The 25525-nt window shown below is 45.1% G+C and overlaps 1 protein-coding gene across 2 annotated transcripts in view; it reads left to right on the forward strand.

The window, feature by feature from the left end:
* Positions 1-25525, forward strand: part of PCDH19 (protocadherin 19) — a 157780-nt gene that overhangs the window by 75879 nt on the left and 56376 nt on the right. The window contains exons 3-4 of one of the 2 annotated variants that reach the window (XM_048513748.1): positions 9893-9951; positions 16096-16268. In XM_048513748.1, the coding sequence (XP_048369705.1) occupies positions 9893-9951; positions 16096-16268 (232 nt within the window). The remainder of the gene's footprint in view (positions 1-9892; positions 9952-16095; positions 16269-25525) is intronic. The other variant, XM_048513749.1, reaches the window with a different exon arrangement.

The following is a 25525-nucleotide window of genomic DNA, read 5'->3' on the forward strand; positions in this document are numbered from 1 at the left end:
AGTCTCAGTTTTGTATGCACACTGCAGCCCTCCCCCATCTTTGCTTGATTCCTGGTGTCAATGACAGGTCACCCTGTTGCTCCAGGAAATTCTGCAATCTTTTAAATATCAGAGATAAAAGAAAACATTGCTGTTATACAGGGAACATAAAAGGATATCAGTTTTTACTATACTGTATGCAGTCCTCTTGTTTGGAAAGGTATTGGTGTTGGATATATCCTTCATCCTAAACAGTATCTCAACAGTTACTAAAGATGATTGCTTATAAAAATTATGGGATGTCTTAATGGTAGATAAGCTCTCTTGCCAGGTCTAGGTTAAATGCAGCAGCTCTGAAAAAAAACAACACCAATGTCACATAAGAATGATGTCCTCTTACCGAAGATGTGGAATCTACAGAACCATTATGTATAAAGCTGCACATTTATAAACATTATATGCAGAGTGATATTAACTTCCTTTTTTTTATTTGATAAGCGCTTACGGATTTGATAGGTAATGATTGTAAGTATGGCATGAGTGGCAGAGAGGATTAGTGGATTTTTCAGAATCTAGGTTAGGGCTGTAAAGTTAAGTTATTGGGTTGTTTTGTCATTTTATGATAAATGGAAAGAGTAAAAACCACTTTTCTTAAGCAGTAAAAAACCCGGAGAGTTTCTGTAAAGTATAAATGGAACACGTACTCAGACAATACGTGTCTGCAAAAGTATATAATGCCATTTGTCATGTGTCTTGAAAACATAACTGCCCTACATTGCTCTTCCTGTGGCCCCCCTCCCCTCCCCCAAAGTGTGTCCTTTATTTATAGCCTTGGTCTGGCATTTCACGTTTTCTCCTGTCTACCAGGAAGACTCCCATCTGCTCATCAGTTTAACTCCAGGCACACACACAGAGCATCTCTGGACTTCTTCCCTGCCCCTTCCACCCCCAGCGGGATAGGCAGGCCGGCATGCGCCCGCGCGCAGACGACACTTGCGTGTCGAGCTGGCACGGGAAGCTGCTTTGCGCAGGTGGGAACAAAATGACTTGGGCATTAGCAGCTGATGTAATTAGGTGGGGATGAGGCCAGTGCCGCCAGAGCCAGCTCTCCATCTGACAGCACGAGATCAGTCGAGCTGATACGAGAAAGCCCTCGCCGGAGATTTCTTCCTCTCCTCTCCTCTCCTCTCGCAGCTTGTTGATGGACTATGGCTAAAAAGAGAGGAAAACGGTCTGCTTTTTAGATTCCTCCTTTGAAGGGTGAAAATGAAATGGCAGGTTTTCTTGAACCATTGTCTCATGGAGGGAAGTTCAGAGAGGCGGCCGAAAGGACATAGTATTCTAAGCAGAAATTTGTGTCTAGCTCATTTGTATTTAGATGTAGACTATAGGACCAAGATCAATTCACATGAATCCTCAGCACTTGGGTAGCTACTTCCGGAACCTGGATTGCGTTGTTTCTCCACTTCTCCACATTAAGCCTGCTGGATGACCTTGGGCCAGTCATAGTTCTCTCAGAACTCTCTCAGCCCTACCTACCTCCCAAGATGTCTGTTGTGGGGAGAGGAGGGGAAGGAGTTTGTAAGCCATTTTGAGACTCCTTACAGTTGAGAGAAGTGAGGTATAAGTCCAAACACTTCTTCTTTTGTCTTCTCGAGGAGGGGGGCAGTATGTAAGGTTTCGCAGAATGATGTTGAAACAAGAGGCTATGTGAACAAACAGTGACTACAGTTGTGTGAAAGAGATTGTGCTGAACCCCGAGTGGGTCAGGGAGGACAAAGACAAGATACAGAGCAGAACAGGTCAGAACAAGAAACCCCAGAGTAGAGCCCTTTGCTTTAATAGCTTCTGAAGGTGAATGGTCCTTCAGGAGGTGATGAGGTCCTCAGCTTGAAGCTGGCCCCTTCTAACGTTGTGCAGCTTAACTTTAGAAAGTAAGAAGCATTGTGCCTGACCTGTGCCCATAGCAGAGGTTCACCCAGTTGCTCTGTTTTTGTGCAACTGGCTTGCCAAACTTGCCTTCTGCTGCTTCTTATTCATCATTCCCAGGGAATTACACATGCAAATGTGTAATCAGCCTAAAAAGCAGCCATGGAAGTACTCTGGATTGGAGTAGAGTCTTGGGGAGTCTTTTAAACACATCCCCCTGCTGTATTTTCCTAATTTGAAATACTCACCCTCGGTCTTCTTTAAGCCTCCGTAAGAGAAAAAAGACTGCTTTGTGCCTGTCTTTTTCCCTACTTGGGTTAAATTGCTCTTGGGTTTACATTTTCAATTGGGGAAACTGTGTCTGTGGAAGGGTTAGTTCTCTTTTTCCTGTGCCATGACCCCAATCTAAGCTGACTCCCCTTGACACTCCTTTCATGGACTAAATTAGCTGTCTGAAATTATATTCAGAGATCCCACATGTCACTTGTGGTTTGGCAAAGTGGAAAACGTGTAGCTGGATTTTACCACTTCTCTGCCACGGCTGCTCCTCTGTAAATCCCTGGTGCAGTGGTTAAGAGCAGGTGCATTCTAATCTGGGGAACCGGGTTTGATTCCCCACTCCTCCACCTGAGTGGCAGAGGCTTATCTGGTGAACCAGATGTGTTTCTGCACTCCTACATTCCTGCTGGGTGACCTTGGGCTAGTCACAGTTCTTCGGAACTCTCTCAGCCCCACCTGCCTCACAAGGTGTCTGTTGCAGGGAGGGCCCTGAGGAAGGGGTAAAGAACTTGTTAGGCCACTGCCATGGAGGTCCTCTCTTACAGGAGGTGGATCTAGGAAGTTCAGTTTATATGAATGGCTGCCAATATAATATTATTGATTGTTGTTTTAATGGGGGTTTTATTGTAACTATTGTTTTATTGTGTTGTTCACACATGCCTAGAGCCCTTCGGGGGAGGGGCGGTATATAAAAACTCAATTATAAAATGGAAATAAATAAATAAATAAATAAATAAATAAATAAATAAATAAATAAATAAATAAATAAATAAATAAGGGTGGGATATAAATCCAAACTCTTCTTCTTCTTTGCCACTCTTCCAACTGATGGCAAATTCACGGCTAGCATTGTTCCACCTTCTCCCCTTTACACGGGCTCAACCAGAGCATCCTCGGTCTCTCAACTGCGACATATCAGAAACAGGAGGCTATGTGTTTTTCGTGCTGAGACCCCTGGCGTTTGATATTCAAAATCCTCTCGCAGGAATGAGGAGGAAGGACTCCCACAGACTCTGACCCCAAACCCCCCAATGTTTGGTCTCCAGCTTGAATATACAGCAGTAATTACAAGGTGGAAGCAGTAACTGAACCGTGCCATTGATGAGACTGACCCCCCACCCCCAAGCTTTCTCCAGATAACATGTCTCTCCGTGGGAGGTGCCGGTTTTTCTTGAATTAGATATTGTGTTTTGGGTTTTTGGAAAAGGTCACACTTAACCAGTGTGGCTTTTGCTTTATTATCGTGGCACCGAAGCGTAGCCTTCACCAACACACCCTCTCTTGCTCCAGTGTGCGCATCCTGCCACTGTGATTATGCTAGCAGGAGGCACAACCCTCTTTCCTTATTTATTGCACCATTAAAGATGCATATGTTTATTTTTTGCTTTGTTCGTAATGGCCGTAGAGAGGAGAAGAGAAGTAGCTCTTCCAGAGACGGGGGCTCCAAGGACAGGAGGGAGGGAGCTGGTTTACTTCTGTGCCATCCAGTGCAGTGGTAAACTCGAGACATGGCACAGGCATGGGGTCTCTGGCAAGCATCCTCTCTTTTCATCCTCTCCCTGCCGAGATCATGTAGTTCAGCTGTCTCTTAGCACCAGTTCTTACAATTTTTCTCCTGGCTCCTTCTCTAGTATTCTTTCTACTTTGCCCTTGTTTCTCACAGGATCAGCACCCCACCACTCCACAGGCCTTGTGTAAGATCTTTCTTTCGGAACAGACCTTTTGTGTATGGAAGAAGAAGAAGAGTTTGGATTTATATCCCCCCTTTCTCTCCTGTAGGAGACTCAAAGGGGCTTACAATCTCCTTGTCCTTCCCCCCTCACAACAAACACCCTGTGAGGTAGGGGGGGCTGAGAGAGCTCCGAGAAGCTGTGACTAGCCCAAGGTCACCCAGCTGGGGTGTGTGGGAGTGTACAGGCTGATCTGAATTCCCCAGATAAGCCTCCACAGCTCAGGCGGCAGAGCTGGGAATCAAACCCGGTTCCTCCAGATTAGATACACGAGCTCTTAACCTCCTACGCCACTGCTGCACCTGTCACAATCCTGTTTCGAATGCCATCACCTGGAGCAGTGAAAATGCTTGTGAACATTCCATGACATCACAGCCATGTGAATGGTGGCCTGTGGTTGATAGGCTATCTATAAGAATGGCAATAGAACAGTTTTTAGGCTTAGACTTGCTGTGTGGGTGGATCTTTCTTTTCTTTTCTTTTTTTTTTTGCAGGAGGAGAGAGGAGATCTTATCATAACCAGAACCACAAATTTGGAGACAGAACAGCTGTCAAATCTCCTTTGAAAACGCACATTGTTCCTTGCTGGGTATTGCTTAGTACTTTGTCCAGCTGTATTTTGAACAAGCCAAGCAATGCAGAATGCCTGTTGCTTCCCCCTGGGAACCATTTTCACAGCCTAATAGACTATGACACAAAAGGTGTTCTGTTCCCTTTTGTTCTGGTTTTCATACCTGTTCCTATGAAAAGGAGAAACAAAGGGGCTTTGAAGGAGGAAAAATACACAGTCTTAAACAGTGGCATAATGACACAGTTAAACAGTAGGATAACCATACTTACGGGCCTGTGCATTGTGCGCCTGAATAATTATTAAGCCAGGGCAGAAGGGGCTACAAAAAACAAGACACGAAGTCACGTTTTGATCACAGGAGTCTTGTCAGGAGATTGTGTTTGGCTCTGACAGAGGGTGTCTTCAGGTGGAGGGGAGTCACAGATTTTGGACTCTACCAGCAGCAGGAAATGGTGGGGGTGTATTCTCCCCATTATTCTTCCCTTCCCAAACAGGTTATTTCTCTGTTTTCATTTCTGCCCCCATCTCCCTCTCCCTCCCTCTCTCCCTCCCCCCCTCTCTCCCTCTCCCTCTCTCCCCCTCTCCCTCTCTCGTTCGTTCGTTTGTTTTGGTTTTCTGCTTTCCATTTGTAGTTTTTCACACTCATTTGTATCATGTACCCGTATTGTATGGGGTTTTTTTACTGAGTGGCCCAGATCTCATCAACTCTTGGAAGCTAAGCAAGGTTGGCGCTGATTAGTGCTTGGACAGTAGACCACTGAGGAAGTCCAGGGTTACTATTCAGAGACAGGCAATGACCAACCACCCCTATTCATCCCTTGCTTCGAAAACCGTAAGAGGCACCTCACACCAACAATATAAATTTAATGTACATAATGCTAATTTCTTCACATACAATTTCTTCATGTGTGCATTTGAAGGGAAAAACTGTGAGGAATGAGAAAATGACGCTGAAAGAAAGGCTCTCAGTTTCCGACAAAGCAGGAGAAAAATCCCAGTTGAATTCAGGTTGAAAACGCAGGAATTGCTAATCTAAAATGATCCCAGCCACCATCTAGCAAAGTTTGGTCTGAAATAAGAGGTCAAAGAGGCAGAGACAACAAAGGCCTTTACTTTGACCTACCAGCCTCAGCTGAGTCAACACGGTGCAGCAGTTGGAGCCTCAAACTGTGATCTGGGAAACTTAGGTTCAAATCCCCACTTTGCTATGGAAGCTGGCTTGGTGATCTTGGGCCAGTTGCTCTCTAACCTTCCTCACAATGTTGCTGTTATGTGGATAAAATGGAGGAGAGGAGAATGCTGTTGTAAGCCAGTTTGACAGTTTGCCAATTTTGCCAGTTTGAATCCCCATTGGGGAGATAAATGGGGTATAAATATGTAAACAAATAAGCTGCTATTTGGTCCCTCCCACCTCAGCCTAAACTGGACATGCCATTACTGCTGTTATTCCCTTGGCATTTTTTACCTCAGCAAATTATCTGCTTGAAGGCAGAATGGTCGAAGGAGAGGGGTACTTTGGCTTTTTGGAACTGCATAGCGAAGCAGGAATCAAGACATACAGCGTCTCTACAGCCTGTGCCTGAGAAAGCCTAGATTTCCATAGGTTTTGCACAGGCTCTGCCCAGTCAAAAGGAGATGGCAAAATCTCTTTTGATGTTCCACAGCTGTGGGAAAAACCTTCATGGGTTGGGCTGCCCCCTTCCACTCACAGTAGCCTCTCAGCTTTGTTTTTTTCCTGTTTGCTTCAGTGTTAAAAAGAAAGCTCAGTCTATCGGCATGTGCACTGCACCACTGTTTAATACAATAAAAGGGTTTCAAAAAGCATTACCAAGGTCCTATTTTAACTTTTTTTTTCCAGCTGGGGATTTACCTTGATTGCCATTTACATATCTGTGCGGTAAATATTTTAGCACACTAATTATACGCTAATAAGAAAACACCTTTTGAACTTTCAGTCAAATTGATACACACAGACGCGGTCTATCGGGGAATTAAAAAGCAATTAGTTTTTGTAACAGAGTGTGGTCACATTGTTTCATCTCTGCAAATGGTGCTGGGGGTCGCCAAGCCAGCCCACCAGCCATTTTCTGCCAAATGTTTATGGAATGATCAACGGGGCTTTTGGCTTCAGCGTGCGAATGTGCGGAGCATTGCTCGGTGGAATGCTGGTACTTGGAAAGAGTCTGAACAGGACTTGCTGTCTTGAGGGACAGGAAGGGATTTATTTGTTTACTTTTTAATTTGGCTACATTTTCATCCTACGGTTTCCCTGAGGAGTTCAGGGTAGTATATGCGGTTTCCTGCCTCCACCTGTTTTGCCTTCACAAACAGTCTGTGATGTGAATAGGCAGCCAGTGGCCCAAGGTCATCCAGAGAACTTTGTCGCTCAACAAGAATTGAAATCCTTGCCTCCCTGGTCAAACATTGTCCACTTCGCATGCACTGTGGCTCAGTAGTGGACCATCTGCTTTGCTAGCAGAAGACCTCAAATTCAATCCCCAGCATCTCCAGCTTGGATTAGGTTGCAGGTGACATGAAGGACCTTTGCCTGAGCTGCTCCCATTCAGGTTAACCCATCCTGACCATGACAGCTACCACCAAGCACTCACCTTGAACAGAAAGGCTGCGACAGATCTGTCTCAAGGGAGGTCCCCTTCATTTCAGCACCAGAGACAGCTTCAACTAAAGCCATACCTCTACTGGAGCCTCTTGAACCCAGAGGGCTGTAGCAGGTCTTCCTGGGCTCCCCACCATGAAGATCTTGAACCAGTTACCATTGCCACAGGTGCTCTGCTAAACTTGAGAAGAGCCTGCCTCAAGCAGAGGTATCATGTTGGGCGTAGTGGTTAAGAGCTGGTGCATTCTAATCTGGAGGAACCGGGTTTGATTCCCCACTCTTCCGCTTGAGCTGTGGAGGCTTACCTGGGGAATTCAGATTAGCCTGTGTACTCCCACACAAGCCAGCTGGGTGACCTTGGGCTAGTCACAGCTTTTCGGAGCTCTCTCAGCCCCACCCACCTCACAGGGTGTTTGTTGTGAGGGGGGAAGGGAAAGGAGTTTGTAGGCTACTTTGAGTCTCCTACAGGAGAAAAAGGGGGATATAAATCCAAAAGCAGCAGCAGCAGCAGCAGCAGCAGCAGCAGCAGCAGCAGCAGCAGCAGCAGCAGCAGCAGCAGCAGCAGCAGCAGCAGCAGCAGCAGCAGCAGCAGCAGCAGCAGCAGCTTCTTCTTCTTCTTCTTCTTCTTCTTCTTCTTCTTCTTCTTCTTCTTTTTCTCCTTCATCATCATCATCTTCTCCTCCTCCTCCTCCTCCTCCTCCTCCTCCTCCTCCTCCTCCTCCTCCTCCTTCTTCTTCTTGGGGGTACATTCTGCAATGTCAATTTTCCTACCCCAAAAGGTTCTTTCAACAGCTTGGGGACAGCTCCCCATCCATATGAAAGGGATCTCATTGGAAGTCAGTTTCAGATAATTGGTTCTCCCAAGGGTTCTTTCTCCAGGCCCAGTTCCCTCACTTTAGCTCCCAGACTGAAGGGACCAAGGAGCAAGCCACCAGTTTGTTTCAAGTGGAACTCCCAGCCCTGACGAGTTATGAGAATTCATCCCTACGTAGGAACGGCCTGGGTTGTCCATTGGTCAAAGTGTCAGACTGGGACTTGGAAGAACCAGTTGTGAGCCCTTGCTCTGCCATGGATTTTGCTGGCGAATCTGGCATTCTCTCGGCCTGACCTACTTCACAGGGTGGTGGTTGTCAGGACACAGTGGAGGAGTGGAGATCAATGTGACAAGTAGCTGTGGGTCCCCATCGGGGAGAAAAGAGGAATACAATATTTTAAAATGAAATAAATAACACCCGTTGCCCTCATTAGCCATGGAGGGAGGGCTTTTGGGGGTAAGGGGGGTAAATCCAAAATCAGTTATATATATTAATGGTCTTCCCCATCTATAAGAATCCATTTCTGTTTTTTCCATCCAGTTGTATCAAAACATCAGCTAATTTACTCCAGTTTCTTAATGAAAGGAACAATAAGGCCACCAGCATGCATGCTGAGTTGGAGCGTAAATGAAACCAAATGGCAGATCCCAGCCCCGGGGAAATTGCAATCTAATGTAGACCAGTGTGTGTGGTAGGGAGACTAAACAGTGGGAGAAGCTGGCGTAGCAAGAGATGAATACTGGGCGATGCATTTAAATACATGTAGGCTTTGTTTCAACTTAAGAGGAGGACCAAAGGCTAATGCTAGAGGCAGGATAGCAGAGCTACATGTTGATCTGGGCCCTGTACATGGAGTCTGCTCAATGCAATTTGGAAAATGTTTCTGGTGCACTGCTATGGTAATTGTGAGTGAAATCTGTGGACCACTGTGCTTCTGTTATATAAAAGAGGTATCCCAGGAGTTGAAGAGATATGTCCTGCTATTGTTTCTGCTGTGTAGTTTTCAATACTGCAGGATTATGAGTAAGCTTGAACTAAGCTCAGATCTAGCTCAGTCGTTCTCAACCTTCCTAATGCCGTGACCCTTTAATACAGTTCCTCATGTTGTGGTGGCCCCCAACCCTAACATTTATCCATGTTACAGATGGAGAACACTGAAGCAGAGAGTCTTAGGCGACCCGTGTGAAAGGGTCGTTCGACCCCCAAAGGGATCATGACCCACAAGTTGAGAACCACTGATCTAGCTTAACCCCTGATGTGCATTTGGACTGGTGTCATCAAGACCCAGAACTATGGTGGCAAGTCATATGTCCCTCTTCACCATGGTAAGGGCTAGCAGAGGTGGACTGACCATCTAACTTTCAAGGAAACTTCTTGGTGGGCCACAATATACTGGAAGGCCCCTGGCACCAAAAATCCAGCCCCATCAAGCCCCACTAGCTCTGCCAGATCCACAGTGGCTTTTTGATGAAGTCCTTGCTAGTGGTGCTGATGACAGCTATTGGCTCAGCCATTGCCTTCTGGATGTAGGAGGAGTCAACAAGAGACCCGATGCCTCTTGCTGCTGTCACTGGCCTGGCCTAATCCTGCAATATCAGTTCGTAGCACAGTCACTCGTTCCTGGCTCGTTCCTGGGAACATCCCACAGTCACACTGGCTCATTCCTGGGAACATCCCACTCCTTTCTTGACACCTGGGCATTATGCTAGGGTCATAAGACAAGGCAACTGGAGAAGGTTGACTTGGCCTCAAGATCACCTCGCACCTTAGCTTTGGGCAAGCTGGAAATGGACCCATAGTGGCATTCTGTCTGCTCTAAGCTACATGTACAAACAGGCCACAATTATCACACATACCTCAGAGCTGAATGGGCCATTGATCTACGGTGTCTTTGCTTCAGAGCACCTGGCTTCTCAGCACAGCAGATGAATCCATGCATGTAACCATCTCTATTTTCTTCCTTTCTTTTCAGACTGAAAACTACTCCTTTGATTCCAACTATGTGAACAGCAGAGCCCATTTAATAAAAAGGTATGTAGTGTGTCTTTTTTAAAGGAAATGCTCTGTTTTGCACCAAATTTGCATTGTCTAAAGCTCCTTTCTCCCCACTGTCCTATTATATCCTCAGCTGCTGTATGAAGAATCTGTTCCTTGAATCTGTTCCTTTTTTTATTTTAAAAAAAGCATAATGTACATCCTACTAAAATCCTACTGTTTGCATTTTTAGGGGGATTCTATGTGTGCGCCTCTCATTTGTATAAGGAGGGGGTGACAGGAGCGCTGTTACCCTGACAACTTAAGCATTCATAGAGTTTATGCTATTTGGATATGAAAAAATAAAATGATAGATGTAGAGGGAAAGAGCTCCCTGTCATGTGAGGAGAGAAAAGGAACTTGTATGGGAGTAGGTAATTGGGTTGTACGCGTCCTCACTTTTTTTCTCTCAAGCCTGAATGGCAAGAAAAATAACATTTGTCTTGCAATTCATTCCCGTCCACCGTCCACCCCTCCTGCGATATTAAAATAAATCTGTCTGTGGCCTGGTTTCATCCAAGCATAAACTCTGGGATGAATCTCCGGTCTCCAGAGAATTTTTGTTTATAATAATTACTAACATTTCAGAAGCACTTTGGAGCAGGCAGAAATGATTTCTAATTTCCTGCTTACAAGAAGAGCCTATGGCTCTGGCCTCAGAAACGAGAGCTGTTTTGCTTTGCTTCTGACGTGGATTCATTTATTGCCCTGTACGCATGCTGCATGGGTGTACATGGTCAGCGTGCATGAAGGGCAAAATAGCACACTGGCCCCTCTCATTCTGTGCATGTTTGCCTTATGGGGCAGGGCCCACGGTTGCATAGTTAACATGCACAAAGGAAATGATAGATGTAGAGGGAAAGAGCTCTTCTGGCAACTAATGGTACCCGCATAGTGGCCTTCCATCCATCTGCACTCTGTCCATGGTCCTGATTACTTATCTGTTATGGACTTCCAACTCACTAAGTTGGAAGTCCATAACAGATAAGTAATCAGGACCATGGACAGAGTGCAGATGGATGGAAGGCCACTATGCGGGTACCAGATGATGCGAGGTGTGACCAGAAAAATTGGCCACGAACAGAGGAGAGAAGCAGCCTTTTTGCATGGCCCATTGCATCCCTTCCATTTGCTTGTTTGGAGGATCAGGGAGTTTGGCACTTGTCAAATATGGCATGAGCAACTTCTGTTCAGGAAGGGGAATGGGAGGTGTTTGTCTGCATTGTTCGTGATATTTAACCACAAATTGTGTAATTGCTGGTGAGGAAAATTACTGCCTGAATCATATTGTTCCTTTCAATCCAGCGTGGAGTTTGTCCTTTCAGAAAAGAAATGTGCTCATCTTTTCTGTTTTGCACGTACCATTAAATTGATCTGTATATTCAGTTCTGATGGAGAGGTGCAGTACAATCCTAAGTAGTTACACATTTTTAAGCCTGTTGACTTCAGTGATTCAGTGTTTAGAATTGTACTGGTAAATTCTGATCTAAAGAGGAAGGAGAATTCTTTCATGAGAGAGAAATCTGGCCCTATTGTAGGTAGACCTCTCATATAAATGGACTGTTCTTTTGCTGGAAAAGCAAGTGTGTCGAAAAACCAAGTATATGGGTGCTCAATTTATGGGACATGGTGTATTGGCACTCTTCCCCTCCACTCCTGGAATTAGGTAGGTTTAGGAATCTGCAAATTAAGTCACACTGAGTTGGAAGTCCATAACAGATAAGTAATCAGGACCATGGACAGAGTGCAGACGGATGGAAGGCCACTGTGCGGGTACCATTAGTTGTTGCTCTTGCATTGGTCCAGGAGCTCTAAAATACTCAATCACAGGGGTGGGTCGCTCCAATGTTGCACCCTCTGGAACCATCACCTTATAATCAAAGCATTATTGCAATGACTGGAGTTTGACAACACTAGTGACGCTTGTAAGAGTCTTGGCATTTGTATTGCCATTATCAAGTGTGGAAAGACAGAGGGGCAAAATTCAGGAGGCCACAAGTGTTGCTGAAGAGAAGTCATTGTTGTCTGAGAGTTCCTGGAGGGAAACTGGCCCATGGTTGATGATGGTATGTTGGAATTATGGGAACCCTCTGGCAACTCCTCCCCTTCTAAATTGTCATGAGACCTTATGTGAGTCTGGGAAGCTGTATCCCAGATCCACACCTATCACATAACCCACCTACCCCAATGCAATGATTGCCATCCATGTCAGGAGGGTGCTGCAAGGCAATGTGGAAATAACTAAGCCTGTTCTGAAGAATAGCAACATATTCAGCATGGTGTAATGGTTAAAAGTGGTGGACTATAATCTGGAGAACTGGGTTTGATTATCCTGCTCTTACACATGAAGCCTGCTGGATGACCTTGAGCCAGTCACAGTTCTCTCAGCACTTTCTCTGCCCCACCTCCCTCACCAGGTGTTTGTTGTGGGGAGAGGAAGGGAAAGAGTTTGCAAGCCTCTTTGAGACTCCTTAAAGGGAGAGAAAAGTGGAGCAGAAAACCAACTCTTCTTCTTCTTCTTCTTCTTCTTCTTCTTCTTCTTCTTCTTCTTCTTCTTCTTCTTCTTCTTCTTCTTCTTCTTCTTCTTCTTCTTCTTCTTCTTCTTCTTCTTCTTCTTCTTCTTCTTCTTCTTCTTCTTCTTCTTCTTCTTCTTCTTCTTCTTCTTCTTCCTCTTCCTCTTCCTCTTCCTCTTCCTCTTCCTCTTCCTCTTCCTCTTCCTCTTCCTCTTCCTCTTCCTCTTCCTCTTCCTCTTCCTCTTCCTCTTCCTCTTCCTCTTCCTCTTCCTCTTCCTCTTCCTCCTCCTCCTCCTCCTCCTCCTCCTCCTCCTCCTCCTCCTCCTCCTCCTCCACCTGGAAGCCATGAACTTAATGGTGTATCACATGGCTTGCATGCAGAAGGTCCTAAAAGCCAATCCTAGGATCTTGTCCGGTTAGGCTGGCAAAAGTCTCCATCAGAGAATTTGGAGGGCCAAGGTCAAAGTGGACAATGGCAGGGTAGATGGATGAATGGTCCAACAGGCAGCTTCATGTGTTCAAGGTGTGCCGAGAGCGTCCTTGGGCTGTCAAAGGGATAAACCTAAAGGAAAAAAGGGGGGGAAACTGCAACAAAAGGATACAGCTGTATACGTACGTTAATGAATGTTGTGAGCATGATGTAGGCATCAGGGAATTGAAATGTCAACCAATAATCCTCCGGTGTGTTTTTAATCCAGCAAAATGTTGCTTTTGGGGAAGCATGATTGCTGCTTTCACTTTGTGGTGTGAATATTAAAACCTTGCTCTTTAATTAATCCATTTGGTCTTTCTGAATCAATTTCTCCCCCGCCCTCTGCCATGCAGGCATGCTGGTTAAGTCCTGGTTTTAAAGGGCTTCTGCAGGGATGTCTTTATTGAAAAGGCCAGGCAGAAAGATGAACCAATTGGAGTGCATTTGCCACGGCCCCCTCCAAGCACTTCTTCCTCCCCATTCACTCTCCTCCCCCCCCCCCGGTTCTGCATAAGATGTCATGGTAGGTGGTCCAGTTTGTTTCCATGGAGACCTGGAAAGGGCTTTGTGAAGAGATGGACGTACATAATTCCCTGAACCTTTGAAGTGTGAGCCATTCCCATGGTCCGGTTGGTTTCAATGCAAAGTCTGTTAATGTTGTGGTTTTTAGATCAGATCTTCCAACAACATGCTTTTTTAACTAGATTATTTACACCACATTATGCACAGAGCATGCACAGAGTGGTAAACTGCAGTCAAAGCTCTGCTCTCGACCAGAGTTCAATTCCAATGGAAGTTGGTTTCAGGTTGACTCACCCTTCCATTCTTCCAAGGTTGTTAAATTGAGTACCCAGTTTGCTGGGGGTAAAGTGTAAATGACTGGGAGGCAATGCCAAACCACCCATAAACATAGTCTCTCTTGCAAATGTTGTGATGTGATGTCATCCCATTCGTCACTGATGACCTTGTGCTTGCACAGGGGACTACCTTTAAACAGGTGTCACATTAAAGTGGTAAGGAAAAGAGAACCCCTAACATTTCTTAATCGAATGAAGGATAGTACACATGCATCAATGCTTTGGGGGCTGCTTGACTCCTAGGAGCTATTTGGTCTCTTGATTTGCTCGTTGCCTTTTCAGTGCTGTAGAAATCAGTCCAGGGCTAGGTCAGCCTCTGCTCTAGGCTGTGCTGCATGCACTGGAAACTCTAGACTGGCAAAGCCATACTTATCATTAGAAATCCCTGGATGTGCCTCAACTGATTGCCTCCGTAAGACTTAGGCATTTCCTCCCAGCTGAGGTCAGCAAGTGTCCTTGAGCTTTAGCCTTTTCTGGATTCCCTAGGAGCTATATCCTGTGCAAGAACTTGTGATTGGGTCTGTGGGGAACTGAATGGCAGTTGGCTGGAAGAGGAGGTTGACCAACCTACCATGAAGTGGCAGGGGTAAACACTTCCAAGAATAGCACCTGAAAGGTCAGAGACAAGCAGGTCAGTTTGGGTCAAGCAGGAGATCAATTATGCTAGAAACCACACAGGTACTGAAGTAGGCATGGTCTTCTCCAGAAATACGTGCTGTTCAGACTGAGGAACAAGCTTTGAGGTTGGAGCTGATATGGCTTGGTCATTAGAGACTAGGCCTCAGAGGCAGATGAAAAAAAAACTAGTAATATCTGCCAGCCTGCCTGCCTATCTGTTTAATGCAACTTCTACACATCCATTCCCAATTTTGGGGAATTACAGGTAATAATCATTAAGAAGAAGATTTTGGATTTATACCCCCCCCCCTTTCTCTCCTGTAAGGAGACTCAGAGAGGCCTACAAGCTTCTTTCCTTTCCTCTCCCCACAGTAGAACCTTGTGAGGTAGGTGGGGCTGAGAGAGTTCCAAAGGACTGTGACTAGCCCAAGGTCACCCAGCAGGAATGTAGGAATGTGGAAACACATCTGGTTCACCAGATAAGCCTCTGCCACTCAGGTGGAGGAGTGGGGAATCAAACCTGGTTCTCCAGATTAGAATCCACCTGCTCTGAACCACTATACCACACTGACTCTTAAAACCAGCAACAGTAAAATCTAACATCTCAGTGCCATTTAAGTCAAACCTCGTGTAAACCAAATCCACATATCATTCAGAGAAAAGGGGAAGGGAGAGGAAAAGCTAAGGAAAAAAGAGGGAGGAAAGGGACAGGCAAAAGGGAGGGGAAAGAAGAAAGCGGGGGGGAAGGCTAACTAGCAGGAAACAGTTTATCCCACAACCATAAGCCTGGTGGAACAGCTCCATTTTATAATCCCTGTGAAATTTCAGTAAGTCCCACAAGACCTGGGTCTCACTTGAACTGTTCTGCCAGACCCTATTTGAGGAAAGCAGGATCACTTTTGGACTGTCACTATAACCTCATTGCTTTCCTTGGAACCAAGGGGTATACATGAGGTTCCCAGAAGGTCTCCCATCTGCACTGACCAACTCCAAACCTGCTTAGCTTCAGCAAGTTGGCTGCGCTCTACGCTATAACCCAAAAGGACATGTGTTGCTTAAATATTACATCAGTTACACGTATGCCTCTCTCAGCTGTTGTGTATTACTCGTCGTTTCCCGTCCTTATACAAACCTACTGATGTTCAGCCTTAAATGGCTTGTAATTGTGGAGAATTTTATTCCTCTCATGTTGGAGGAGTTCAATGTTGTGCCTGTCCCACTGCACTAAACAGATTGAATTGTGGTTGTACTTTGTCTCTTCCGATTACTCTTTTTGTACAAAAGATGTACCCTCCCGTCGCCCATCTTGCCTCTAGTGCAACTTTGCTCAAGCTCTCCCTTTCTTCTCTTTGCTTTGTTCCACAAGCAAAGACTTTTCTTTTGCTGGCAAGAATAAGAGCGAGAATCTTTCCCGCTTCTTACGCACCTGGAGGCTACCTCCAGTTCTTGCTAGTTTTACTACATGATGAGTGTTCAGATCAAGAGGTGCAGCGGATGCTCTTTTGTATCGAAAAGATCCCGTTTATGACTTCTGAGCGCCCTGCTGGAGGAAGATTTCTTTCACCCTCTGGGATGATAGAGACAATGCAGGTTGTGTCTGAGGCTTCTGGTACCCTCTGGGCCAAGAGGGACTTTCGCGTCCTTTTGGTGGAGTAAGTCATTATCTTTTTCTTACACCCAGCAGTTCAACATTCAAGGACTTGGAGGGGAACAGCCTGAAGGACAGCGGGCATGAAGAGAGCGACCAGACAGACAGTGAACATGATGTCCAGCGTGGCCTGTACAGTGACACAGCTGCAAACGATGTTTTGAACACTAGCGTCACTTCCATGGGGTCCCAAATGCCTGAGCAAGGTAGGTTGCACTGCTTGCAATTGGCACAAAGTGCAGTGAGCACATTCTCCCAGCTGGATTTGCTGCTTGTTCCTCGACACCTGTGGTTCCTTTCCTGTCAGCCTAAACCTTTGGACAGTTATGGAATGTGTGCAAACATTCTAACTTCTCAAGAGAATTGTGAATGTCAAAGGACAGGGTTTTTCTCGGGGAGGAAGTGAGGGACTTTCAGGAAACCATCCTGAAGGAGGGATCGTAAGAATTCTGAGGAGACAGTCCAGAAGGTTAACCTGGAAGCCAAGGCTACTAGTAAACCAAATATAAAAGGAAGTGGGATTTGTGACAGAAGGTTGCTCCTGAGTTTCACATTAATCAATTGAATGTAATGACCTAACATGGGGATTCTGGCTGCAATCCTATCTGTTCCTAACTGCTAGATAGGTTGTTTGGCTTCTCAAGAGACATGGTGCATATGGGCCTATGAACATGCTGTTCCAGGATATTGCTGAGCCTTGTTGTTGTGTTTTTTTCTGGCCAGTGTAAGTACTTTATGGACAGTAAACATATTTTTAAAGAACAACACAACATAGATAGCAGTCTTGCTTGGAGAAGAGCTGTGAGAAAAGCCTGAACGCTTTCAAAAAAGGACTTCCAACTATGGAAGTCTTTTTGCATCTTTACAGATGTGTGAGGATTACCTAACAATACATGCTCAGAGACACTGCCCTTTTAATTCTGATTTTTTAATGTGTTAGTTCTGACACTGGAAGTCCATTTTGGTAACCCACTAATCCCTCCTTGCCTGTTATTTTTAAAATTTTCTTACGGGATGTCTCCATGACTTTCCACATGTTCTTGGAGCCGTGGTGTACACCAGGCCAGAATCCAATGCTGAAGTCATTGGGGTGAGAACTAGGGCTTCATCTCACAGCTGCAGGATTTCAGCCCATTCATAAAAATGAGAAACTCTAGAAGCACAGGCATCTGTTTCTCATCAAAACATGATGTATTGCGCTTGCTACTTGATAAATGATGTTGGGTTGACCTGTTGCAAAATGTTCCACTCATAACAAGTCCCCGATGAGCTGTTTTGCCCACGATGGAGGCATTCTCCAGCTCTGCTCAGTTCCTTTCAAAACCTATTTCCTCTCCTTGGCTATTGCAACTTTATATCATACTAGATGAGGTTTATAAAACATGGGGAAAGCGTAAATACGTGTTTAAGGGCCAGTATGCTTATTGTGTTGTGTTCTGATAGGAATACACACATGGGAATACGTCTGTGTAAGTATGTGGGAGGAGGTATATAAACTGTCCTGTGTTAGCAACAGAAACAGTCTGAGCCCCTTCCATCTTTAACAAGGAACTATCCATTTAGAAAAAAAGCTATCTGCCACATAACACCTACCTTATTCCTTTAGGACCTAGTTGCTCTCGCATCCTTGATGAAAATCAACAACTGGGTGGGCACAAAGGGAATTGCAGCTGGCAATTCCGAAAGGTAGATTCCACACAGCAGAAACATAATGTCTTTAGGATGTTATAAAAAGATCCATTTTGGCAGTTTGTGTTCCCACAGTGGGAGAACATAAACGTTGCCAGCCAAAACGGATCTTCCCTCCCCCTCCCCCGCTGCAAGGAGCTCTTGACAGTTTCACAGCGGTGCCCACCATTTTGTGTGCTGCAAGAGATTCTCTGTGGAGAACCCCCACAGAGATTCCTCTGCTTGCAGCTAATCTGTTTGTTATTTCACTGTGAAAAGTAGATGAATAAAGTTTGTTTAGCCTAGTAAACCCGTGCACATGGCATATTTCCTTCTTTCGGCTGCTTTGAGGGGAATGTTTGTGAAGGAAGAGGAGCTCTGTTTCAGAAGAAGAGTTTGAATTTATACCCCGCTTTTCTTTCCTGTAAGGAGTCTCAAAGTAGCTTACAAACTCCTCCCCTTCCCCTCCCCACAACAGACACCTTATGAGGTAGGTGGGGCTGAGAGAGTTGGGAGAGAACTGCGACTAGTCCAAGGTCACCTGAGCAGGCTTCATGTGTAGGAGGAAGGAAACAAACCTGGTTCACCAGATTAGAGTCTCCTGTTCATGTGGACGAGAGAGTAATTAAACCTGGTTCTTCAGCTGAGGCCCCTTCCGCACACGCAAAATAATGCATTTCCAAACCACTTTCACAACTGTTTGCTAGTGGATTTTGCTATTCCACACAGCTTCAAAGAGCACTGAAAGCAGTTTGAAAGTGCATTATTCTGCATGTGCGGAATGAGCCTTAGAGTCCACTACTATTAACTACTACACCACACTGTCTCTCTTATTCTAGTTGTGGACATGCAAGAGCAGAGCGGAGAAGGTATGATGATGAGGTGCACAGGACTTCCATTTTTTCTAGTTGGAGAGTTAGGGAAATGCTGCAGAAAGGGAGCCCTTTTAGAAACCCCAACATTATTACAGGCCTCAGTGGACTTGTTCCTTTCACCATTATCCCTCATGATGTTCATCCAGATCCGCAGCCTGTGGATGTGCCGCCTGGGATTAATGGGCTCTTCTTGGAATCTGTGTCTGGTGATTTCTTTCTCTTCTTAACTGTTGCCATATTTGCACACAGTTGGCTGCATGCCCCATTAGGGCAGAATCTAAAAGAAACTGCCAACGTTTGTTCCTGCCTACAGATGGGAAGCCCTTCAAAATACGTTGCGTTTTAGGGATTGTCAGCAAATGTCAGAAAATGCAAAGCAGGGAGGGGGAAGCAAGTCTGCAAAAAATGTCATTAAAAGATTCTTGGAAATAGGTGATAACTCTTGATGGAGGAGGTGAGGAACCTGGTTGGTATGGGATTTCCAAGATGTGTCTTGCATTGCTGTTGCTAGTGCTGTAGGACCTCATATTAAGAGTGGCGCCTCTGTTTGGCTGACTGATGATTTTGGTGTTGGAAATCCTGGAATTAGAATGCAAGCAATAATGGTGCATGCAAGCAGAATAGCTTTATTATTCAGGGTTTTTCACTCAATTCCTGCTTTATTTTCTTGAGCTCCTCTGTGCTCGTCTACTGGAATGTGACTCCCTCCTCCCACCTCCCCTACTTCACTTCTCAGCCGATTGCTCTGAAATGCAACCTGCTAGCTTTACAAAGGCTGTAACAATACAACATACATGTCGCTATCAAGTGACCAAGAAAGACTATGGCCCCTTCTACTGGAGGCGGGGAACATCTGCATGGGTGTTTTCCAGCTGCTGCTCAGGGAAGGCAGGATAAAGAATTTCGTCACTTCCTGTGTGGGGCTGGATACCCCTCTCTCCTCCAGTTTAGTTTCCTGCCTTGCCAGGGACGGCAGCACTTTTGGTAGCTCCAACAGCTACACCTTCCTTTTTCTCCTGATCCCAATCAGCACTCCACTATGGCCCCTTCCGCACTTGCAGAATATTGCACTTTCAATCCACTTTCACAATGGTTTGCAAGTGGATTTTGCTATTTCGCACAGTAAAATCCAGCTGCAAAGTGCATTGAAAGTAGATTGAAAGTGTGAAAGTGCCCACAGAGATGAAGCAGTAGCCATAAATTGCCAATGAGTTTACCTGCTGGGGGTAAAAAACAGTGCACTGGGGTGCCTCCGCTCTGAATACCGTGTTGTGGCTGGGAGAGACCTAGTTGCCTCACCTACCTTTGCTCCAGAGCACTGTGAGGTGCAGCCTCTAATGCTTTCGTATCTACGGAAGTAGCAAAATTCTTCCACCAGAAGGAAAAGAGGCCTGAAGTCTTAATTCTGGGCATGTGCTGCAAAAATGACTTCAGTTAGCCCTGTAAAGCTTTCTAAAGTCAGTGTCAGCCACTTTCCAATTCCCCACCACCAGCCATGCTTAATGGGAGAGCTGCGATATCGGCAGCAATAATGTATTTTCTGGACAACCTTCTTATGGGTAGAGATGAAAAAATTAAACATTTATGGATCTGTGCTATGGAAGTTTTAAAATCTTCTAGACCGTCCTAGACTCTTTCTGTAAAAGGGAGCATTTGGTATGCTGTTACAAGGAAGACAAGGGCTTCAAAAAGAAAGGTTTATGAAGGGGGGGGGGAGAGGGAAAAGTGATTGATCAGCCTCAAGACTGATCAATTATGGCCTTCCATAGTGTAAGCCTATGCCTATTTACTCCAAAGTAAGCCCCAGTTTATTTAGTGGGCCTTAATTCTGGATAAATGTATAAAGGATTGTAGCCATAATATGCATTAAGCTGTATTATCTGTATTTTACACTTGTTAGATTTTTTAGAGAAAGTTTTTTTGTAAACTACCTGAGGCATTTTCAAGAAGGTCTGAGCAGGACTCGGGTCTGACTGGCGACTTTGCATTCTCGCAAGCGATGAGCAGATTTCTCTGTTTCCTTTTTACAGTCCAGAATTTTGCCTTGAACTTCACCACTTCTGCATCCTGGTTTCAGAAAACCACCCATAGTGTGTATGCTGTGTATGCATGGTCCTATCTGATTTGAGTAGATCTTTAAGAGTCTCCAGTCTCAGTGTCAAGTGCCTAGTCCTCAAGTGCACAGGTACACTTTCACATTCAGACCTGATTCAGGAACTTGGAATGCTAGAATGTCCTCCATGTGAGATGCATTTTAAGAGCTTCTGATGGCGAGAACCGCTGTGAAACTGAGAAGAGCTCCGTGTAGCAGGTGGGAAAACAAATATGTTTTGGCTAATAACACTTGTGTTTTCTCTTGCTGTGAGAACACAGAATCTTAAAATGGATCTTTTTATAATGTCCTAAAGACGTTATATTTATGGGTGGAATGCACCAAGGAGAACTGAAGCACTGTCTGTCTCCCACAGTCGATAGTGGTTGCAAGTAACTATGCCAGCTGTGGTGTAATGAGTGAGGGGCATGAGGGGACGGAAGCCCCAGGCACCACTTCAGTGGTCACACGGGGGGCACGTTTAATAGGCTGCCATTTTCCCTCCAGAACCAGCAGTATAAAGCTTGACTGCTTAGTTTGATGCTGGGCTTGGTGTGGGGGGCTGAGCTTTAAACAGCAGTTGAAGTCTGTAGTTTAAAGCTGGACCCAACCAAGCCCAGCCCAGCATCAAACAGGCTCACTCCGCTCCTGAACGCTACATGACTTTTGGGCGGGGCACGCCCAGTTGAACATCGGCCAGTTCAGCATTCAACAACACTCCTGCCCCTGAACGCCACGTGGCATTCAGAGCCAGGGCACAGTTGTAAGGGAGGGGGGCAACCCACCGAACATGCTCTACTCAAGTGGCTCCCAGAGACAGGAAAAGCTGTTGTGCTTGCTCTTGGCACAGTTTCAGACAGCTACACCCATGTATGCCGGTCCACAGACAAATTCTCTGTCAGCCCCCTTTATTATTATTTTTAACTGAACATTCAGTCTTGTAAAGAGTTCTAGAGAACTCAACAGCCTGAACCTCGCGTTGCGTTTTGGTTGGTCTGAATCAAAGGCTGTACATGACTCCTGCTGCATTCCCAGTACGCCAGGAATTATTTCTTGAAACCCATAACTCGGAGTCCTTGTACTGCTGCTTCTTGCATGAATGAACATTTTAATCATGGTGCCTAAGTACCTGTAAATTGAGGTTGCTGATGATCTTGAACGCTTTCCCATAAAAGCAGCGACTGCTAGTCTCTCACCTAATATTGCGTGGAGGAGGTACAAAATGCCTTAATGTATTTCATGCAAATATTATGTAAATAGCATCTATGTGTGAACAAGATATGTAAATGTGATGTGGTTCTACAAGCTGTGATAACTTTCTAATGGGAACCTAGGTGGTGATCCCTGTTACCTTAATCGTCCTGAAGCCTGCTGCTATTCTTGTAAGTTGCTCCTTTGATTCACATGGGTGTGCTTACGCCGGATTCATTGGAGGCTGCTTAAATACTTATAGCTGGAGCATTTCTGAACTTGGGGGGTGGGTCTTGGTGGTCATTGGGATCAGCCTTAACCTACATCAACTGCTAAGGTCACCTCCCTGGAGGTCCTTGTTTTAGATTCAGTGGTGGAGCACCCCAGACCTCCAGATACAGTGGGATTATTGCCTCCCATCAGCCCCTGCCAGCATGGTCAATTGGCCATGCTGGCAGAGGCTGATGGGAATTGTAGTCCATAACATCTGGAGTGCCAAAGGTTCACCACCACTGCTTTAGATACTCCCACCTTCTGAGACTGTGTGGTTGGCAACCTAAAACAGTCACGGCAACAAAATTCTGGAATTTTCTTTCTAGGAAGATTTGATTGTCCTCTTCTGTCACTGATCCTTTCTGCACAAATCTCCTAAAACGTTTCTAAAACATTTTCAGTCTCCCTCCTCCTTAACAATGATGTATGTCCGTACTCACCCCCTTCGAAACGTTTCATGGCCACCTTCACAGCCTCATGCTGCAGTCTATAGTCCTTGTATACACAATGCTTCAAAGATTCCGCTCCCCCCCCACAAAACAAATAAAAATGCTGCAAATAAACAGATGAGAGGGAAGGGAGCGAACTCAGAAAGTGGTGCCAAGGAGGAAGTTCTGGGATGCAGAGAAGCATGAGAAATGTAGTCAATAGATCACACAATTGAAGATGTTTTCAAAACATTTCAACCCGAGAATAATTTCAAAAGGGAATTTGTTTAAAACGAGGCTTCAAATAAAATGTTTCAGGGTGAAAGACAATGCAAAACTCCATGGAATAAATGTTTTGTTTCCTGCCTTAAAACGTTTTTAAAGGTTTGTGCGGAAAGAGCCACTAGCTTTCACCAGTGGATAAAGACATTTTTGTTTTGCCTGGTATTCCCTCAATGACCCCTCCTTCCTTTTCACTACTGCCTTATGTGTCTTATGCATATATTTTAGATTTGGTTTTAATGGTTGTGAAGATCCATTTTTATTGGGCCTTGTTTTTACTGTTAGCTGCCTTGGTGGCTCTGATTGGGTCTTGGTGGCTCTGATTGGGCAGAAAGGCGTCAAACAGAGCTTGGAACAAAATGAATAATTGGTTTACTTTATTCTTTCTCACTGAGACATTACAAGGATATGAAACTGAATTACTTCGAGCAACAGGGCAATATTAGGGATGCTGTGAAATCTTTGGGTGTTGATGTTTATTGGTTTGCCTTGCAGAATTCTCGGTGAAATTAGGAATGCTCGCAATTGCTGTTTGATCAGGAATCAGGAATTCTGATTCAAATGGTCCATGTCACAGAACAGAACGGCATGAATATTCTTTTTGCCAATTTGGCATTGGTGTGTTCCACTTTTCGGAAGTTGGAGATGCATGGATTTGAAAACATGTCATCTCTGTGCAAGAGTAACACAGTCTACTGTAAAAGCCTATTAACGGCATAGAAAATGATGTGTTTGGGCATACACAGACAAAGTTCACAGCAATCTGCAGTGGATCACTGGAAGGACAGGAAATTAAATACTGTGAAGAAGATACAGGAGGAGTCAGAACTGGACTGGCGGCGTGGGTTTTTGATAGTCACCCTGTGTTTTGCCTTGGAAAGATGGCTATCACAGAGGAATCTGTTGGGGGGGAGGGGTTTTTCACAGGTGTGTTTTAGACATGACATCAACATACATATTCATTGCAAGCTGCAAGACATCTCTCTTGACATCCGACATCTCAGTGATGCTCTCAGATGGCAGAATTGCCAATTTTATTGTCTGGGATTTGTGAATGAAAGCAGAACTGATTCGAGCTGACAGGGGAGTCAGGAGGTTGGCTTGAGGCGGGAAAGCAGGGAGAGTCTGGCTCCCAAATTTGAAGGCTCCTCCCTACCCGTCAGCGCGGAGACTCTTGACAGGCCTGGGTAAACTTTCCCGTTGCGGTTAAGGTCTGTGACTGCTGGAATAACGTGCTGTCGTCTGTGCTTTAATGGAACGACTCTGAGGCCTGACCCCTTGTTCTTGGTGTTCCGACTTACAGGAAGTCCCTGGCTCTTTCCCTCCCCCCCTGCTGAATTATTGAGGCTTCCCCTCCCCAGTAGTAGAGTCTTGTCCAGAGCAGAGGGTTTCTGTGTGGTGGTATAAAGGCAAGAGAGAGAAACATCATCTTGGGCCCTGCAGCTCAGCTTATTTTAGCAGTCGGAACTGAGCCCAGTCCCTTTCCGTTTTGCTTTGTGATGGTCTTAATGATTGATTAGAATAATTTCATCAGTTGGGAAGATTGCTTTTAATTGCTCTAATATGCACCCAATTTGGAGTTCATTACCGCACTGAATTGTTTTCCTTCCCCTGCTAATTGATACCAAATGGAACATACCGGAACCCACACTAATGCACCATTCCTTTGGTGTGCAGGCAGGAAAGTACCTGCCTCAGCTTTAATAATCTGTTTATTTCTGAAGGTGCAGAGCGATTGCCTTGAATGTACTCCACAAATTTATTTACCAGCTCTTTCATCAACTGAACTTTCACGTAGCAGGTTTGTTTGGGGAAAAACAAGGCTGCAGAGAAACCTGATGATGACTTCCTAAATCTAACATCTGCTAGGAACTGGATGCTTGAAAAATTCCCAGGGTTGAATATGGAACTCTTAGAGTACGTACCTGCTACACTTAAAAATAAACACCCACCAAATGTCTTTGGTTATCCAGATTTTGTGCAGCAAAAAGCTAAATCGTGCTACTTGAAAATTTATGCATATTGTACACATATGTTTCTTGCTTCGCTGAATTTGTTTTACTTCTGCTCATCATGGCGGGGGTGGGAGCATAAAGTCCACGTATTATACTGAAGCCTTGCCATTTGATATCTGGAAAACCTGTTCATGTACATACAAACCTATCATCATATCAGTGAGGGCTAGAAACGTGGTTGCTATTTTAAAAAGCAAGCAAGCAAAATGTAGTAGTTATTTACATGGCAGAGTGGCCACTACCTCCTTGGTTATGAGTATGTAAGTGGTCTCTGCCCTAGATGACCTAGGTTAGTCTGATCTCATATCTCAGAAGCTAAGCAGGGTCTGCCCTGGTTAGGACTTAGATGGGAGACCACTGAGGCAGGTTACTGATATTATGCAGAGGAAGACAATGGCAAACCACCTCAGTCTCTTGCCTTGAAAACCCAATGGGGTCGCCATTTTTCAGCTGCGACTCTACGGCACTTTACGCACACCTGCACAAGCAGTCCAAGAATGCCCACTTTATATTAAAAGCTTTTTTCACTGCCCTTTTTGCATATATATTGCATGTTGAATCCTGGTTTTCAAGCCAAAGATTGCCTTCCTAGGTTGCTCATTTCTATTCAAATTTGATACACAATGCTAGTGATAGGTA

Source organism: Sphaerodactylus townsendi, linkage group LG13, assembly GCF_021028975.2.
Source record: "Sphaerodactylus townsendi isolate TG3544 linkage group LG13, MPM_Stown_v2.3, whole genome shotgun sequence".
Taxonomy (NCBI): domain Eukaryota; kingdom Metazoa; phylum Chordata; class Lepidosauria; order Squamata; family Sphaerodactylidae; genus Sphaerodactylus; species Sphaerodactylus townsendi.